General features: G+C 40.6%; 1 protein-coding gene across 22 annotated transcripts in view; it reads right to left on the minus strand.

The window, feature by feature from the left end:
- The window catches only part of LOC118370533 (zinc finger protein 420-like), a 130,465-nt gene that overhangs the window by 89,032 nt on the left and 22,427 nt on the right, over positions 1–19,006 (minus strand). For 9 of the 22 annotated variants that reach the window (XM_052502118.1, XM_052502115.1, XM_052502111.1 and 6 more), the window contains exons 1-4: positions 13,081–13,184; positions 11,950–12,167; positions 6,842–7,075; positions 4,724–4,897 (exon numbers count right to left, since the gene is read on the minus strand). The exons of 3 other annotated variants lie outside the window; for them this stretch is intronic. In XM_052502118.1, the coding sequence (XP_052358078.1) occupies positions 4,724–4,897; positions 6,842–7,075; positions 11,950–12,052 (511 nt within the window). In that variant the 5' untranslated portion in view covers positions 12,053–12,167; positions 13,081–13,184. Of the gene's footprint in view, positions 1–733; positions 3,848–4,723; positions 4,898–6,841; positions 7,076–11,949; positions 12,168–13,080; positions 13,208–19,006 lie in introns of those variants that run through there. 10 more of the 22 variants (XM_052502122.1, XM_052502123.1, XM_052502112.1 and 7 more) reach the window with 10 other exon arrangements.

A 19,006-nucleotide genomic window follows, 5' to 3' on the forward strand; every position in this document is an offset into this window, starting at 1 on the left:
GAGATGGATTTGCTCTAAGCATGTGCTATAAATATTAATTTATTTAATAAAGAAAACTGCTTTTGTCATCTCTTAAAAAGGCTAGGTGAACCTAACGATTGTGCTCTCATACTCCCTTAAAAGACCTTTGCTTGAAAAACGAGAAAGTGTCAGTAGCACTGTTTGTCCATTTTGACACGCCATAGAACCCTTTCTCTGTTTACATATTAAAATGGTATTTTAAGGCTTGTATGAATGTCCTACTTCATATGTTTGTGTCATCATCACAAATCAACTGCATTATACTTTAAAAAAACAACAACACTTTAACCAGTAAAATGGCTTTCGCTATAGCCTATATAAATGAACGAAAGCGTTCTGTGATCTTAACGACTGTTCAAGCTAGAATCAAAACATTGTAAGCGTATATAAACTCAAAGATATTTTGTTTGGAAGTAATAAAAACGTACATCTAGACGACTGCTGCCAAGAGTCGCACACATCTGTGAGTGACGTCACCGTGTTGAGTACTGAAAAAGGGTCTATCGCCACTTCCTCAAAATAGATAACTCAAATCTGTCATTAATGTTGAGTGCTGTTGACCAATCACAAATGAACGGGCTTAAACTTCGGCTACCGACTTGCCTCCAAGAAAAAATGTGTGTGCACAAAACAGCCGAAAAAACCCTTACACAAAGCCGAAAACGAAAACTTCACAAAATGTCGTCTTAATATATGCACAAACTCTTCCGGCTGTTTTTAAAGAGTTTATTTCATTGAATTATACACAAGAGAGAAAACATGTTTGTACAAACATATTTTTTCATTACATTCTTGTCATTTAGCAGATGTTCTTATCCAGAGCGACTTACAGGACAAATAAGGGTTAATTGACTTGACAGATTTTTCACCTAGTCGGCTCGGGATTCAAACCAGCGACCTTTCAGTTACTGGCCCAACACTCTTAACCGCTAGGCTACCTGCCGCCAGATCAATCAACTTCAACACAGTTATTCAAATACATTCATCATCAATGACTACAGGAATGAATCAAGTATTAAAATACAATTTAATAAATAGTTGATTCATTCCGTTGATCATTAAACAAAAGCTTAGTAATAAAATAATACACTGAATATAATGCTGAGAACTGATCACGCCATCTTTATCTGATATACACTGAGTGCACAAACATTAGGAACACATTCCTAATATTGAGTCCCCCCCCTTGTCCTCAGAACAGCCTCAATTCATCGGGGCATAGACTCTACAAGGTGTTGAAGGCGTTCCACAGGGATGCTGGCCCATGTTGACTCCAATGCTTCCCACAATTGTGTCAAGTTGGCTGGGAGTAGATCTCTACTCTGAATAGCTCGTTCCATCTCCTCCCACAGATGAACAATTGGATTGAGATCTGGTGACTCGTCAAGCCACTGCAGTAAACTGAATTCACTGTCATGTTCTTGGAACCATTCCTGGACAAGCCTTGTGGCATAATCCTGCTGAAGAAATCTATTTGCAGATGGATACACTGCTGCCATGAAGGGAGGCACCTGATTGGTAAGGATTCCTTAGAGATCCTGTGGCATTCAAACATTGCTCAACTTTGATCAAGGGCCCCAATGTGTGCCCTGAAAACACACCCCAACCATCACACCACCACCCTGCATTGCTGACACACGGCATGGATGCATGCAGTGGTGTAAAGCACTTAAGTAAACATTTATTTCAACTAATTTAGAAGTTTTTGGGGGGTATCTGTACTTTACTATTTATTTATTTATTTTATTTCACTATATTCCTAAAGAAAATCATTTTATTTTTACTCCATACATTTTCCCTGACACCCAAAAGTACTCGTTACATTTTTTATGATTAGCAGGACAGAAACTGGTCCAATTCACACACTTATCAAGAAAACATCCCTGGTCCTCCCCACTACCTCTGATCTGGAAGACTCACTAAACACAAATGCTTCGTTTGTAAATGATGTCTGAGTGTTGGAGTCTGCCCCTGGCTGTCTGTAATATTTTTTTAAAACAAGACAATTGTTCCATCTGGTTTGCTTAATGTAAGGAATTTGAAATGATTAATACTTTTACGTTTGATACTTAAGTATATTTACAAACAAATACTTTTACTCAAGTAGTATTTTACTGGGTGACTCACTTTGACTTGAGTCATTTTCTATTAAGGTTTCATAACTTTCACTCAGTCTGACAGTTAGGTACTTTTTCCACCACTGGATGTATGTCCTCGTGGTTTCCTCCCCCAGTCCTCCCATCAGCATGAAACAGCAGGAACAGGGATTCATCAGACCAGGCAGTAGGTTTCCAATTTTCCAGTGTTTTCATTCCTTGGCCCACTGCAACTGCAGTTTTGTTTGTTTGTTGAAAGCTAATGGAGATCCATAACAAATACACAACAACTAAATAATTAAGGATCATAACCTTCACCTGGGTTCAGCTGGTCATGGTAAGAACAGGTGTCCTTAATGTTTTGTACACTAGGTTGTGTCTACTAGCTCTTTCCCACAGAAACCTGCAGAGGGAAGCAGTACCACCCAGTCACCCATCAGACTCCACTGTGAGACGCCTCACAGAGGATATTCAACCCTAAAAGCAAATTCAAGGTAATCTCAATATCTTTACAGTAGAAGCTAACAAAACTCACCAAAACTGACAAGGTGCACACTGATCAGTAAAGAGAGGCTAACATTCTATAATGCTCCATTCCCTCTGCATTGTTCTCTCACAGTGAGAAACAATAGGATTACAATAGTGTTCTACACTTTCTTCATTTGATCCAATTCAACGTTGCCAATTATTTTATGAGATGAGAATTAAGTGGAGTGTCTAATCTTAGCTGGTCTGAGAAAACTTCTCTCCTTTATGTACACATTGGTGTCTTTTTAAATGGCCCAATCTGTAGAATCTCTTCTCACAGTCAGTGCAGTGATGAGGCTTTTCTCCTGTGTGTATTCGTTCATGTCGTTTTAAGTTGCACAGTAGAGAGAAACTCGCCGCACAGTCAGAGCAGGAGTAAGGCTTCACCCCTGTGTGTATACTTTCATGTCGTTTTAAGTGGCACAGTAGAGAGAAACTTGCCGCACAGTTAGAGCAGATGTAAGGCTTCTCTCCTGTGTGTGTTCTCTTATGAACTTTTAGCCTAGTTGATGTTGTGAAGCATTTTACACAATAAGAGCAGGAGTAAGGCTTCTCTCCTGTGTGTGTTCTCTTATGAACTTTTAGCTCAGTTGATGTTATGAAGCATTTTACACAGTCAGAGCAGGAGTAAGGCTTCTCTCCTGTATGTATATGTTTATGTGTTTTTAAGTGGCCCAGTCGAGAGAAACTCTTTCCACAGTCAGAGCAGGAGTAAGGCTTCTCTCCTGTATGTATATGTTGGTGTCTTTTTAAGTGGCCCAGTAGAGAATAACTGTTTCCACAATCAGAGCAGGAATAAGGCTTCTCTCCTGTGTGTATACGTTCATGTCGTTTTAAGTTGCACAGTAGAGAGAAACTCGCCTTACAGTCAGAGCAGGAGTAAAGCTTCTCTCCTGTGTGTATACGTTCATGACGTTTTAAGTTGCACAGTAGAGAGAAACTCGCCGCACAGTCAGAGCAGAAGTAAGGCTTTTCTCCTGTGTGTGTTCTCTGATGAACTTTTAGTCTAGCTGATGTTGTGAAGCATTTTCCACAGTCAGAGCAGGAGAACAGCTTCTCTCCTCTGTGTATTTTTAGGTGTATTTTTAGCTTTGATAGAAATGGGAATATTTCCTCACAATGTGGGCAGTGGTGAGACCTCTTAGCTCTGTGATCTTCCTGCTGTTGCTCTCTGGATGTAGAGAATGTCTCAACATGGTCTCCTGTGTGAACAACATCAGAACAACCAGTCAGTTGGTGTGATATACATGTCAATCAAATGTATTTTATGAAGCCCTTTTTACATCAGCAGTTGTCACAAAGTGTTCTACAGAAACCCAGCCTAAAAGCACAAAGAGCAAGCAATGCAAATGTAGCAGCAAAGTGGCCACAAAAAACTCCACAGCAAGAAGGAACCAAGGAGGAAACAGAGAGGAACCAGGCTCAAACAGGTGGCCAGTCCTCTTCTGGCCATACCGGGTGACATATGTATTCATATCAGTAGGCTGGTAACATATGTATTCATATCAGTAGGCTGGTAACATATGTATTCATATCAGTAGGCTGGTAACATATGTATTCATATCAGTAGGCTGTACAATACAAAAGGGGAATAAAACTATTCTAAAAGTGGGTAAAAGTCGTGAAAATTCTCCTCCCCTCATCTCACAAGGGTTAGTAACCAGGCTGTATCACATCCGACCGTGATTAGGAGTCCCATAGGGTGGCGATCAATTGGACCAGCATCGTCCGGGTTTGGCCCGGGAGGTAGGCCGTCAATGTAAATAATAATTTGTTCTTAACTGACTTGCCTAGATAAAAGGTCAAATATTTTTATTTTGTTTTTTAAATACTAATTTTGTAGAACTTTAAAATACTGGCAGTTTGTCTACTTCACTTCTTTATTCTACTCTCTGATCACTCAGGACAGCCCAGTGAATTAAACACATGCTGGCAATACTGGTATGCAAGTCTGAGTAGCATGAAATAACATCTACATTCTCATTGAAACAGTTCATCATGAAACAGTTCTACTACAACTTTTCATGCACAGTGGGAAGTTGGAATGAATAACAAATGTAGATAGAACCTGATCTTACCATGAGAAACAGATTTCCCAATCTTCTCCTCCTCTTCTTCATCTTTAATGTTGACATTCAGCTCCAGTGTTTGACTGCAGTCTTCCAGCTTCACTGATGTCATCTCTGGATCCTGCAGTGCAAACTGGGCTCCACTGTCACAATCAGGACCCAGTGACTGTAGGTTTGGACTCACTGTGGAAGGAAAGAAGCAGGCTGGGTTTGTCCTCATCTGCTCATCATCATCTACTCATCTATCACTCCAGTGTTAATCTGCTAAATTGTAATCACTTTGCTACTATGACCTATTTATTGCCATACCTCCTCATGCCATTTGCACACACTGTATATAGACTTTGTTTTCTATTGTGTTATTGACTGTGTTGCTTCTGTCACAATGCTTTGCTTTATCTTGGCCAGGTCGCAGTTGTAAACGAGAACTTGTTCTCAACTAGCCTGCCTGGTTAAATAAAGTTGAAATAAAAATTAAACAAATTGATGGATTAGAGACAAGGTTGTTTCTATTGATCTCAGATTCTCAGTTTGTCAGTGTCAAAGTAGTCTGTCATTTTGGTCATTTGTGAGTTATTAAAAATGATTCTGCGAACGTCCCCAGTCATCTAAAATGATGTAGAACTGCATGAAATCTGTTTATAAAAGGCCACATTTTTCCTGGACTCCAGGCTACAATAAATGTACTTCATGTGTGTAACTTCTGTAAGCGGCCCAACACCACTGCTCCCTAGTGGCACAGCGGTCTAAGGCACCGCATCTCAGTGCAAGAGGCATCACAACAGTCTCTGGTTCGAATCCAGTCTGTATCACATCTGCCCGTGATTGGCAGTCCCATAGGGCGGGGCACAATTGGCCCAGCATCGTCTGGGTTTGGTACGGGTAAGCCATCACTGTAAATAAGAATTTGTTCTTAACTGACTTGCCTAGTTAAATAAAATAAAACATTTATAATATGCCAGTATGCTAAAGCCATGATAATGCATGCAATGCTTTAGTTTCAAATGTATTTTATTTCATGTGTTCTGGTACCTCAGAGACCCGCAGGTCACCCTCTCGGGCTCACTTTTGGTTCCAGCACCTCCTAATTTACACATTAAGCACTGGAGAAATTGGTAGCTGCCGCTGCCTCCTCCGGCACACATCTCCTTTACATAGAATTCGTGAGGATGTTGATTTTGGCCTGTAGAATAGACCACAACACCTGAACAGGATCGATACATCTGAACATCACACCTGCTAGACAGGAATGTCAGTGTTTTGCCATGGCCAGCGAAGAGCCCGGATCTCAATCCCATTGAGCACATCTGGGACCTGTTGGATCGGAGGGTGAGGGCTAGGGCCATTCCCCCAGGAAATGTCCGGGATCTTGCAGGTGCCTTGGTGGAAGAGTGGGGTAACATCTCACAGCAAGAACTGGCAAATCTGATACAGTCCACGAGGAGGAGATGCACTGTAGTACCTAATGCAGCTGGTGGCCACACCAGATACTGACTGTTACTTTTGATTTTGACCCCCCCTTTGTTCAGAGACACATTATTCCATTTCTGTTTGTCACATGTCTGTGGAACTTAAGTTTTTGTCTCAGTTGTTGAATCTTATGTTCATACAAATATTTACACATGAAGTTTGCTGAAAATAAACGCAGTTGACAGTAAGAGGACGTTTCTTTTTTTGCCAAGTTTATTTTTACCTTGTCAGCTCAGGGATTCGATCCAGCAACCTTTCGATTACTGGCCCATCTCTCCAACCACTAGGCTACCTGTACGTAATTCATATCAGTAGGCTGCGCAATACAAAAGGGGAATAAAACTAATCTAAAATCTCATAAATCAAAAAGATGAGCCATATAATCCTCCACTCACTATCACAGACTCATTTCATAGAACTTTAAAAACACTGGCAGTTTTACTTCACTTCTTTAGTCTCCTCTCTGATCACTCCAGACAGACCAGTGAATAAAACAAATGCTGACAATACTGGTGTCAAACCATGCAAGTCTCAGTAGCATGAAATAACATCTACCTTCTCATTGAAACAGTTCATCATGAAACAGGTCTACAGCAACTTTTCATACACAGTGGGAAGTTGTAACAAACAAAAACATTAGATAGAACATGCTTTTACCATGATTAACAGATGTCCCAATCTTCTCCTCCTCTTCTTCATCTTTAATGTTGACATTCAGCTCCAGTGTTTGACTGCAGTCTTCCAGCTTCACTGATGCCATCTCTGGATCCTGCAGAGCAAACTGGGCTCCACTGTCACAATCAGGACCCAGTGACTGTAGGTTTGGACTCAGTTTGGAAGGAGAGAGGCAGGCTGGGTTTGTCCTCAGTGTTGATGTTGCCGGCCTCATACCTGAGTCAGCAAGTAGTTTAAGAGAAGCAGACAAAAAAGTTATTATTTTGACAGAACTGACACTTTCTTTATTCTCTATTAAATATATTATATTTTTTCTTGTTCAATTATCTAATTCAATTCACTTGGACTGAAATAGTTGCCGATACTCATTTTGGGTGCCGGTACTGTTTATATTTACAGTGGGGAGAACAAGTATTTGATCCACTGCCGATTATGCAGGTTTTCCTACTTACAAAGCATGTAGAGGTCTGTAATTGTTTTATCATAGGTACACTTCAACTGTGAGAGACGGAATCTAAAACAAAAATCCAGAAAATCACATTGTATGATTTTTAAGTAATTAATTTGCATTTTATTGCATGACATAAGTATTTGATACATCAGAAAAGCAGAACGTAATATTTGGTACAGAAACATTTGTTTGCAATTAGAGAGATCATTCGTTTCCTGTAGTTCTTGACCAGGTTTGCACACACTGCAGCAGGGATTTTGGCCCATTTTGGGTGATTGACCGTCATCTTGAACTTCTTCCATTTTCGAATAATTGCGCCAACAGTTGTTGCCTTGCTTGCCTATTGTCCTGTAGCCCATCCCAGCCCTGTGCAGGTCTACAATTTGATCCCTGATGTCCTTACACAGCTCTCTGGTCTTGGCCATTGTGGAGAGGTTGGAGTCTGTTTGATTTGAGTATGTGGACAGGTGTCTTATACAGGTAACGAGTTCAAACAGGTGCAGTTAATACAGGTAATGAGTGGAGAACAGGAGGGCTTCTTAAAGAAAAACTAACAGGTCTCTTGTGAGAGCCGGAATTCTTACTGGTTGGTAGGTGATCAAATACTTATGTCATGCAATAAAATGCAAATTATGACTTAAAAATCATACAATGTGATTTTCTGGATTTTTGTTTTAGATTCCGTCTCTCACAGTTGAAGTGTACCTATGGTAAAAAGTACAGACCTATACATGCTTTGCAAGTAGGAAAACCTGCAAATCGGCAGTGTATCAAATACTTGTTCTCCCCACTGTAGGTGCAGGAGCTCCACAATACTTTTGGGCTAAAACTTAACCTGTAGTAGATAAATGCATAAATGCCTCAAAAACCATTTAGTACAAGGTTACGGTTTGTTTTAGGCAACACTGTGATATTTTCGTTAATAACCTTGTATTCACTGTTTTACTTAAAAAAACAATTATATTTGCTGTTCACACCATAGTAACGTTTACAGATGAACACAAACTGAATGTGTCAATATTATTTCACATGTAGTAAACACAATCATTACATTTGGTTTCAAAGCAGTAGTGCAACCGTAAAATTGACTCTCTGCTGCATCCACACTGTCTGCACTGAAGTCCGTTGACGCAGACCGAGTGGGAGCCGCCATTTTACCAGCTTGTGAATTTTTCCTTTCGTGGAGTTCTACGGACAATTCCTTCGACCTCATGACTTGGTTTTTGCTCTGAAACGCACTGTCAAATGTGGAACCTTATATAGACAGGTGTGTGCATTTCCAAATCATGTCCAATCAATTGAATTTACCACAGGTTGACAACAATCAAGTTGAAGAAATATCTCAAGGATGATCAATGGAAACAAGATGCTCAATGTCGAGTCTCATAGCAAAGGGTCTGAATACTTATGTAAATAAGGCATTTGTTTTACGTTTTTTCATAAATGTTTAAACATTTCTAAAACCATGCATTTGCTTTGTCATTATGGGGTATTGTGGGTAGATTGAGGAGGAACGTTTTTCATTTAATCCATTTTAGAATAAGGCTGTAACGTAACAAAATGTGGAAAAAGTCAAGGGGTCTGAATACTTTCCGAATGCACTGTATGCATACATATGAGTAGGCTGGTACTGTATGTATTCATATCAGTAGGCTGGTACTGTATGTATTCATATCAGTAGGCTGGTACTGTATCTATTCATATCAGTAGGCTGGTACTGTATGTATTCATATCAGTAGGCTGGTACTGTATGTATTCATATCAGTAGGCTGGTACTGTATGTATTCATATCAGTAGGCTGGTACTGTATCTATTCATATCAGTAGGCTGGTACTGTATCTATTCATATCAGTAGGCTGGTACTGTATCTATTCATATCAGTAGGCTGGTACTGTATCTATTCATATCAGTAGGCTGGTACTGTATCTATTCATATCAGTAGGCTGGTACTGTATGTATTCATATCAGTAGGCTGGTACTGTATCTATTCATATCAGTAGGCTGGTACTGTATCTATTCATATCAGTAGGCTGGTACTGTATCTATTCATATCAGTAGGCTGGTACTGTATCTATTCATATCAGTAGGCTGGTACTGTATCTATTCATATCAGTAGGCTGGTACTGTATGTATTCATATCAGTAGGCTGGTACTGTATATATTCATATCAGTAGGCTGGTACTGTATGTATTCATATCAGTAGGCTGGTACTGTATGTATTCATATCAGTTGGCTGTGCAATACAAAAGGGGAATAAAACTATTCTAAAACTATCTCATAAGTCATGAAAATGATGAGCTATATCATCCTCCACTCACTATCACAAGGGTTAGAAACTACACAGACTCACTTCATAGAACTTTAAAACACTGGCAGTTTGTCTACTTCACTTCTTTAGTCTCCTCTCTGATCACTCCAGATAGCCCAGTGAATAAAACAAATGCTGACAATACTGGTGTCAAACCATGCAAGTCTCAGTAGCATGAAATAACATCTACCTTCTCATTGAAACAGTTCATCATGAAATCCTGCCCTGCCTTTCTAAAGTCTTTGAAAGCCAAGTTACCTTCTCTGCTATGCAATCTGGTTTCCGAGTTGGTCATGGGTGCACCTCAGCCACGCTCAAAGTCCTGAACGATATCATAACCACCATCGATAACAGACAGTACTGTGCAGCCATCTTCATCGATCTGGCCAAGGCTTTCAATGTCAAATTGGAGGGCCTGTTGTCTGGACCTCTGGCAGTCTCTATGGGGGTGCCACAGGGTTCAATTCTCAGGCCGACTCTTTTCTCTGTATATATCAATGATGTAGCTCTTGCTGCTGGTGATTCTCTAATCCACCTCTACGCAGACAACACCATTCTGTATACTTTGGACACTGTGTTAACAAACCTCCAGACAAGCTTCAATGCCATACAACACTCCTTCCAAGGCCTCCAACTGCTCTTAAATGCTAGTAAAACTAAATGCATGCTCTTCAACCGATCGCTGACCGAACCCGCCCGCCCGACTAGAATCACCACTCTATACCTACAAATACCTAGGTCAAATCAAATCAAATGTATTTATATAGCCCTTCGTACATCAGCTTATATCTCAAAGTGCTGTACAGAAACCCAGCCTAAAACCCCAAACAGCAAGCAATGCAGGTGTAGAAGCACGTCTGGTTAGACTGTAAACTCTCCTTCCAGACTCACATTAAGCATCTCCAAACCAAAATTAAATTTAGAATCGGCTTCCTGTTTCGCAACAAAGCCTCCTTCACTCGTGCTGCCGAACATACCCTCGTAAAACGGACTATGATGGGAAACGATGTAAATATATCACTAGCCACTTTAAACAATGCTACCTTATATAATGTTACTTACCCTACATTATTCATCTCATATGCATACGTATATACTGTACTCTACATCATCGACTGCATCCTTATGTAATACATGTATCACTAGCCACTTTAACTATGCCACTTTGTTTACTTTGTCTACATACTCATCTCATATGTATATACTGTACTCGATACCATCTACTGTATGCTGCTCTGTACCATCACTCATTCATATATCCTTATGTACATATTCTTTATCCCCTTACACTGTGTATAAGACAGTAGTTTTGGAATTGTTAGTTAGATTACTTGTTGGTTATCACTGCATTGTCGGAACTAGAAGCACAAGCATTTCGCTACACTCGCATTAACATCTGCTAACCATGTGTATGTGACAAATAAAATTTGATTTGATTTATCCTACCGATCCTTGACTTTGGCGATGTCATTTACAAAATAGCCTCCAACACTCTACTCAGCAAATTGGATGTCGTCTATCACAGTCTCGTCTGTTTTGTCACCAAAGCCGCATATACTACCCACCACTGTGGCCTGTTTGTTGGCTGGGCCCTTGCTTCATATTGGTCACAAAACCCACTGGCTCCAGGTCATCAATACATCTTTGCTAGGTAAAGCCCCGCCTTATCTCAGCTCACTGGTCACCATAGCAACACCCACCCGTAGCAAGCGATCCAGCAGGTATATTTCACTGGTCATCCCCAAAGCCAAGTCCTCATTTGGCCACATGTTCTTCCAGTTCTCTGCTGCCAATGACTGGAACAAATTGCAAAAATCACTGAAGCTGGAGACATATCTCCCTCACTAACTTTAAGCATCAGCTGTCAGAGCAGCTTACCGATCACTGCACCTGTACACAGCCCATCTGTAAATAGCCCACCCAACTACCTCATCCCCATATTGTTATTTATTTTTGCTCTTTTGCACCCCAGTATCTCTACTTGCACATCCATCCCTCTAGTGTTAATACTAAATTGTAAATATTTCACCACTGCGGCCTATTTATTTCCTTACCTCCCTAATCTTACTACATTTTCACACACTGCATATATATGTTTCTATTGTGTTATTGACTGTACGTTTGTTTATCCCATGTGTAACTCTGTGTTTTTGTCACACTGCTTTGCTTTATCTTGGCCAGGTCGCAGTTGTAAATGAGAAATTGTTCTCACCTGGACTACCTGGTTAAATAAAGGTGAAATAAAATAAAACAGTTCTACAGCAACTTTTCATACACAGTGGGAAGTTGGAATGAAAAACACCAACTTAGTTAGACAGAACCTGCTCTTACCATGAGAAACAGATATTCCAATCTCCTCCTCCTCTTCTTCATCTTTAATGTTGACATTCAGCTCCAGTGTTTGACTGCAGTCTTCCAGCTTCACTGATGCCATCTCTGGATCCTGCAGTGCAAACTGGGCTCCACTGTCACAATCAGGACCCAGTAACTGTAGGTTTGGACTCAGTGTGGAAGGAGAGAGGCAGGCTGGGTTTGTCCTCAGACTTAATCTGAGTCGGCCAGTAGTAATAAAGAGAAACGGACACAAAAGTTAGTGCCAGAACTGTCAAGACTTACTTTATTCTCTAAAAATATGGTTTATTTTAGGTGCAGGAGCTACACAATACTGTTGAGCTAATATTCTATAAGAGGAACATGAGCTCAAACAGTAGAAATTTGAGGTGCTGGTACTCAGCTCCGGTCCAAGTCTAGCACTGATCTCATTTCAATAGATCTGGAAGCTAAGCATTGACAAAACATTCATTAATTCACATTAGACAATGTATACACTTGAAATTAGGCTACACAACTTAAATTAACTTAATCTATAGTAGATTTCCTGAATTCACATAAATGCCTCAAAAACCATTTAGTACAAGGTTGCAGTATGTTGAAGGCAGCACTATGTACTATTTTCCTGAATAACCATGTCTTCACTGTATTATTCATATCAAAAACCAATAGTATTTTAGTAACATTTATAGATAGACAGATACAACTGAATATGTCTGAATATTAGTACACATGTAGAAAACTGATAATCACTACATTCAGCTCCAAAACAGTAGTGCAACCGTAAAATGGTCTCTCTGCTGCACTGAAGTGCGTTGATGCAGACCGAGGGGGAACCGCCATTTTACCATTTCGTGAATTTTACACAAAACCAAAAACGACATGTAAAACGAACCCAGAAATCTAAAATAAATTGATCCTTAATTAAATGACCTTGACAAAAGTATATACATCCACTCAGACTAACCCAGTCACTATGTGATTTGTAAAAAAAAGTGATCACGTTCACTCACGCGTTTTGACATAAAAATAGCACATAAAACCTTTATCAAACGTGATAATACCTTGACGTATTTGTTACCTAGCATGTTATTACATGTTCTTTCGATATTATAACGTGCTATTACATACCAGTAGTAATACATTTGAAAGCGACACAGAAGTTGTCGTCTCGACTGCACAATTCTGACGTATCCTCTATTCTGAAGAATGATGTGCGCCTGCGTGGAACATCCTGTTCCCCCACCACCAGTTTCTAAACCCAGAGACGTAACAACGCGAGACTTCAGAGAACGCATGTGAAGCGGACCAAGCCTGGGTTTGACAAGTCAATGAGAGAAGTGAACAATTCTGATACATTTGCAGCGGCTAATGGGGATCCTAATAAATACCAAAATAGCATCCTGTGTCAATCAACATACTCTGCTATTTACCCACAATCATGCAATTAACTACTGGTTCCTCACTAGGCAGAAATGTGTAATTGGTGGTTTTATTTACGTTAACTGGGGTCTCTGGGCAGCTTCATTGATGAGGTCCGGTTTCTTGGCCTAGCCAGGCCATACTTGGGATCAAGCTTGGATTCGGAAGTTGTTGCCCCAGCAGGAATACCGGGACCAGATGGCTGCTGCTGGTAGTATGGCTGTTGAGGCTGGGCCTGGTGACCACCTCCATATCCACCCCAATTTCCTCGCCCACGTGGTGCCCAGTTACTGCGTCCCCGTGGGGGCCCAGAATATCCCCTGCCCATTGTTAGGCCTTGTTGATATGCGCGGGGTCGTCCACAGTTCCTGGCATAGTGGCCCTTTCCTCCACCTCTGTAACACATCATAATAGTTATATAATGTTGTATGAAGTGTCCCCCATTGTCACCTGTTCCTCCTTGCTGATTTCTCACTTCCTCATTCAGTCTATGTTCCTCTTCCATTCTATCTAGAGTTTGCTTCATGCGCCTCAGCTGTAGCTCCTCCCATACTCTCCTTCGTTCTCTCTCTTTCTCTGGGTCAGGCTGTCTTCTGTCCATACCTGACCCCTGTCGTTTACACTTTCTCTGTCCATCTCTGCGCTTCCCGAGCATCCATTCCCATAGCTGCCCTCCATACTGTGTTGTTCGCTTGTGCACTCCCTCCCTTTTTCCTCTCTCTGTATTCTGCTCAGCTCCCTTATCCCATCTCTCAGGGAGCGGGATGCTGTTAGTAGCGCATCAATTTCCGGCCCTCGGTCTTGAGCCAAAGGGACCCAAGCTTGGTCGTGATGCCCTTCTGGTCTCCTGTTATAGTTGACAGTTGCGGTTACATCTAGTACTGGGGCCATCAACTCCGACCCTTCATAGGATGGGGGCTCAGGGGCTGTGGGTAGTTGGGGATATAATCTCCCCGTGGAGCTGGGCTTGGGTGTGGATGGTGTAGACTCGCTGCACATTTTCCGTACCTAGTCTCCGTACCTAGTGTATATCTTATCTATTACTCAGTGGCTCAATTCATGTTTAACGTATGTTCAGATGTTGATTTTGTAATTCTACAATATTAGTATAGTTGAAACCTCATAATATAAATATACACACAGAATTTTACGTTAATAGAGTTTAACACTTTTTCCAATAGTCATGCACACCCCCTCAATATTCTATGATATAACTCTGTGCAAATATCTCATCTGCAAGTCCGTGACATTCTAAACATTCTCCCCGGTACCAGTTCCAACTGAAATACCTAATGTACCACACTCAGCTTGGCAGGCTCAAATTAATACAACTCAGACGTCTCATCTGAAGGTCCCCGACCTCATTCATACCGATATGAGTCCCCGACTGAATATCAAGCGTATTTCATGCACACGATTTGAGTCTCACAAATCTTCATTCACGCCAGTAAGCTTCAATTTACACCATATAAACTTAATACACTTCATTCACTGTTATATCAATTCCCACCCTCAGTCATTTAAAAAACAATAGGGCATCTCGCCCTTTACACATTCACACTTGGCATCTCACCCAGTACATTACATTCGTTCGTTATATCATAGAATATCTGGCCAGTCAACATTGCATTTACCACTGCGTATCGCCAGTGACTTGTTTTTATCAATGTAAATGTGTTATAATTTGGTTACTTACGTCAGACAGGTATTCTCACAAAATAAAATTGGATAATGCCAATATGCAGAATTTCAGTTATTACAATAGGTATCTGCTTACCTTTTTAGTAGACCGGTCTTTTTGTGAGAAACACCGTCCGACGACAGTATTGGCCAATCGGCTGGCACACCAATGTCCAGCGGGGTCCTTTAACCGGATCACGTCGGGGTCACCATGTTAGAGTTGCGTTTTTCGAATCCGGTATCAGAGAGAATAAAAGTCAGAATCTGTCGTTAATTATCTTTCATTAAATTCAAGCAATACATGCTAAATTGAATTTTCGTATATACGGGCTCTTTGTCCCACCTCGCAGGGCAAACAGAGAACTGGCAGGATGTACGTAAACAGTTGTTCTTATACTGTGATAGACATAGTTCCAACCCGTCTGTTGGCCTATCACAGTAGAGGCTGAGCGTGGTTTTAGACTTGCTCAGCCTATCGCAGGCGCTCAGACTAGTCCTAATCTCTTGGCGTTTCTTGGAGTCCAACCTCCGATGTATAGATTCTTACTGTTCAGGTATCACACCCTAGTTATAACAGTTGCTCAGTTCCTGCTATTGTGTTGTTCAGTATTTTTCCATCTCAGTTAAACCTCCTCGTGATGACCAACCCTCCCTATACCTGATTAACCACAACTTTGTAAGATACAGCAAGTCACACCATGTGCTCAATATTGTCACATACAAAACACAAGGACAAAGCATCTGCCGGGCTGTTATCTACAGTTTTGCAACATGCAGCAGTCTCAGCATGTTGCTCGGTCCTTGACACACACACACACACACACACACACACACACACACACACACACACACACACACACACACACACACACACACACACACACACACACACACACACACACACACACACACACACACACACACACACACACACACACAACTGCTGTTCAAACAATTAAATCTTGCGTGATATAGTAGTGGGTTATAGAGCATAGACAGAAATCCTCACAGGGGTCGTACAGTGGCAAGTCTAATTCAAGGACTTTTTCAGGCACTAATATTTATTTACTTTAAGCCCTGTGTGAAAACCCTGAATTATAGATAAATATACAACTCTGCTGCAGTTTACGAGATAACTTTAAACCTGGTATTTCTACTTTACACAATCCAAGTTGTTGATAAGCTTACTAATGAAAGCTATGAAGTACATTTAATTCACTATTAAAGTATCCTTTGTCACAGTGCATTTATGGACGCAAGATTTCTGAACAGGCCTCGAAACCATGTCAGGACTAGTAGAAAGACCAGTTCTGACAGTAGGTCCTCTTACTACGGGACCAGCCATGGAAGCTCCATCAGTCTGACAGTAGGTCCTCTTACTACGGGACCAGCCATGGAAGCTCCATCAGTCTGACAGTAGGTCCTCTTACTACGGGACCAGTCATGGAAGCTCCATCAGTCTGACAGTAGGTCCTCTTACTACGGGACCAGCCATGGAAGCTCCATCAGTCTGACAGTAGGTCCTCTTACTACAGGACCAGCCATGGAAGCTCCATCAGTCTGACAGTAGGTCCTCTTACTACGGGACCAGCCATGGAAGCTCCATCAGTCTGACAGTAGGTCCTCTTACTACGGGACCAGCCATGGAAGCTCCATCAGTCTGACAGTAGGTCCTCTTACTACAGGACCAGCCATGGAAGCTCCATCAGTCTGACAGTAGGTCCTCTTACTACAGGACCAGCCATGGAAGCTCCATCAGTCTGACAGTAGGTCCTCTTACTACGGGACCAGCCATGTAAACTCCATCAAAACCTTCTAACACCTCAACAGCACTGGTAAGCTTTCACTTCTGTAACCCTCTTTCCTACTGATCAACCTTTAGGCTTCAACCACTGTCTCCCTTCACATGTCCTTTAACAATATCATCCATGAACATAGATATTGGGACCTCAGAGATTATTACTCCCTTCAATGTAGCATCAGCTCCAGGGTCATGGCTTCTGAGCTTCGTCCCATTATGATTTTCTATTTGAAGAATCTTCCCTTGCTGAAACTGACTAGCACAATACCTATAGGGGCAGTATTTCATTTTTGGATAAAAAGACGTGCCCGTTTTTAGCGCAATATTTTGTCACGAAAAGATGCTCGACTATGCTTGGAATTGATAGTTTTGGAAAGAAGACACTCTGACGTTTCCAGAACTGCAAAGATTTTCACTGTGAGTGCCATAGAACAAAATCTACAGGCAAAACCAAGATGTTTGAGTGACCAGGAAATCAACAGGATTTCTGGAGGCACGTTTTCCATGATCTCCTTATATGGCTGTGAATGCGACAGGAATGAACGGACACTTCCTATCGTTTCCCCAGGTGTCTGCAGCATTGTGACGTATTTGTAGGCATATCATTGGAAGATTGCCCATAAGAGCCTACAATTACCAAGTGTCCCGCATGGTGTCTGCGTGGAAATTGGTGCGCAAAAGTCAGGTACCAGTATTTTTCCATCTGAATCAGAGAAGAATGCACGCTTCTAGGACTGGCATTTCAATGAAGAGATATATGACAAAACACCTTGAGGATTGATTCAAACAACGTTTTCCATGTTTCAGTCGATATTATGGAGTTAATTCGGAAAAAAGTTCGACGTTTAGGTGACTGAATTTTCGGTTAGTTTCGGTAGCCAAATGCATAGTAACAAAACGGAACGTTGTGTCCTACACAAGCATCTTTCAGGAAAAACTGGACATCTGCTATGTAACTGAGAGTCTCCTCATTGAAACATCTGAAGTTCTTCAAAGGTAAATTATTTTATTTGATCCCTTTGCTGGTTTTTGTGAATGTTGTGTGCTAAATGCTAACGCTAAATGCTAACGCTAAATGCTAAGCTAGCTATCACCACTCTTACACAAATTATTGATTTTCTCTGGTTCTAAAGCATATTTTGAAAATCTGAGACGACAGGATTGTTAAGAAAAGGATAAGCTTGAGGACAGGCATATTTATTCCATTTATTTTGCAATTTTCAGAAATCGCTAATGTTGCGTTATGGTAATGAGCTTGAGGCTGTAGTCACGATCCCGCATGCGGGATGGGGCGGCCTAAGTTAACAATCTACCATTTCCAATTTTTTATTTCACCTTTAAACCAGGTGCCTCTGCTTCCAGTATCATTATCTCTGTTCTTCCTATGTCTTTCCACTACAGACCATTCACATACTAGGCCCTCGTTCTCACACTCCGTATCATCTTTGCTGTTAAATTAGAGACGTATAAATAAATGACTTGTGCTTTGTAACTACTTTAACATGTGGAACTGTTGCACTAAACATGAAAATATTGATTTGACATATAGTTTAAGATGGTAAACATTGATTTGACATATAGTTTAAGATGGTAAACATTGATTTGACATATAGTTTAAGATGGTAAACATTGATTTGACATATAGTTTAAGATGGTAAACATTGATTTGACATACAGTTTAAGATGGTAAACATTGATTTGACATACAGTTTAAGATGGTAAACATTGATTTGACATATAGTTTAAGATGGTAAACATTGATTTGACATACAGTTTAAGATGGTAAACATTGATTTGACATACAGTTTAAGATGGTAAACATTGATTTGACATACAGTTTAAGATGGTAAACATTGATTTGACATACAGTTTAAGATGGTAAACATTGATTTGACATACAGTTTAAGATGGTAAACATTGATTTGACATACAGTTTAAGATTGTAAACATTGTACAACTTTATGTAAACATTATCTAACTTCATATAGAACAAATTGCACTTGAAATTAACATTTATTTCAAGTTATTTTATATGCATATTCTCACTTTTTTGAGACAATCACTGAATGAGTTATTGATTTCTTTATCTTTAAATGCAATACTTGATATTTTATGTATTTCTATCAAATCAAAACTGCAATTTCTACTCAAAGC

This window comes from Oncorhynchus keta, unplaced genomic scaffold (assembly GCF_023373465.1).
Source record: "Oncorhynchus keta strain PuntledgeMale-10-30-2019 unplaced genomic scaffold, Oket_V2 Un_contig_1510_pilon_pilon, whole genome shotgun sequence".
NCBI classification, from domain to species: domain Eukaryota; kingdom Metazoa; phylum Chordata; class Actinopteri; order Salmoniformes; family Salmonidae; genus Oncorhynchus; species Oncorhynchus keta.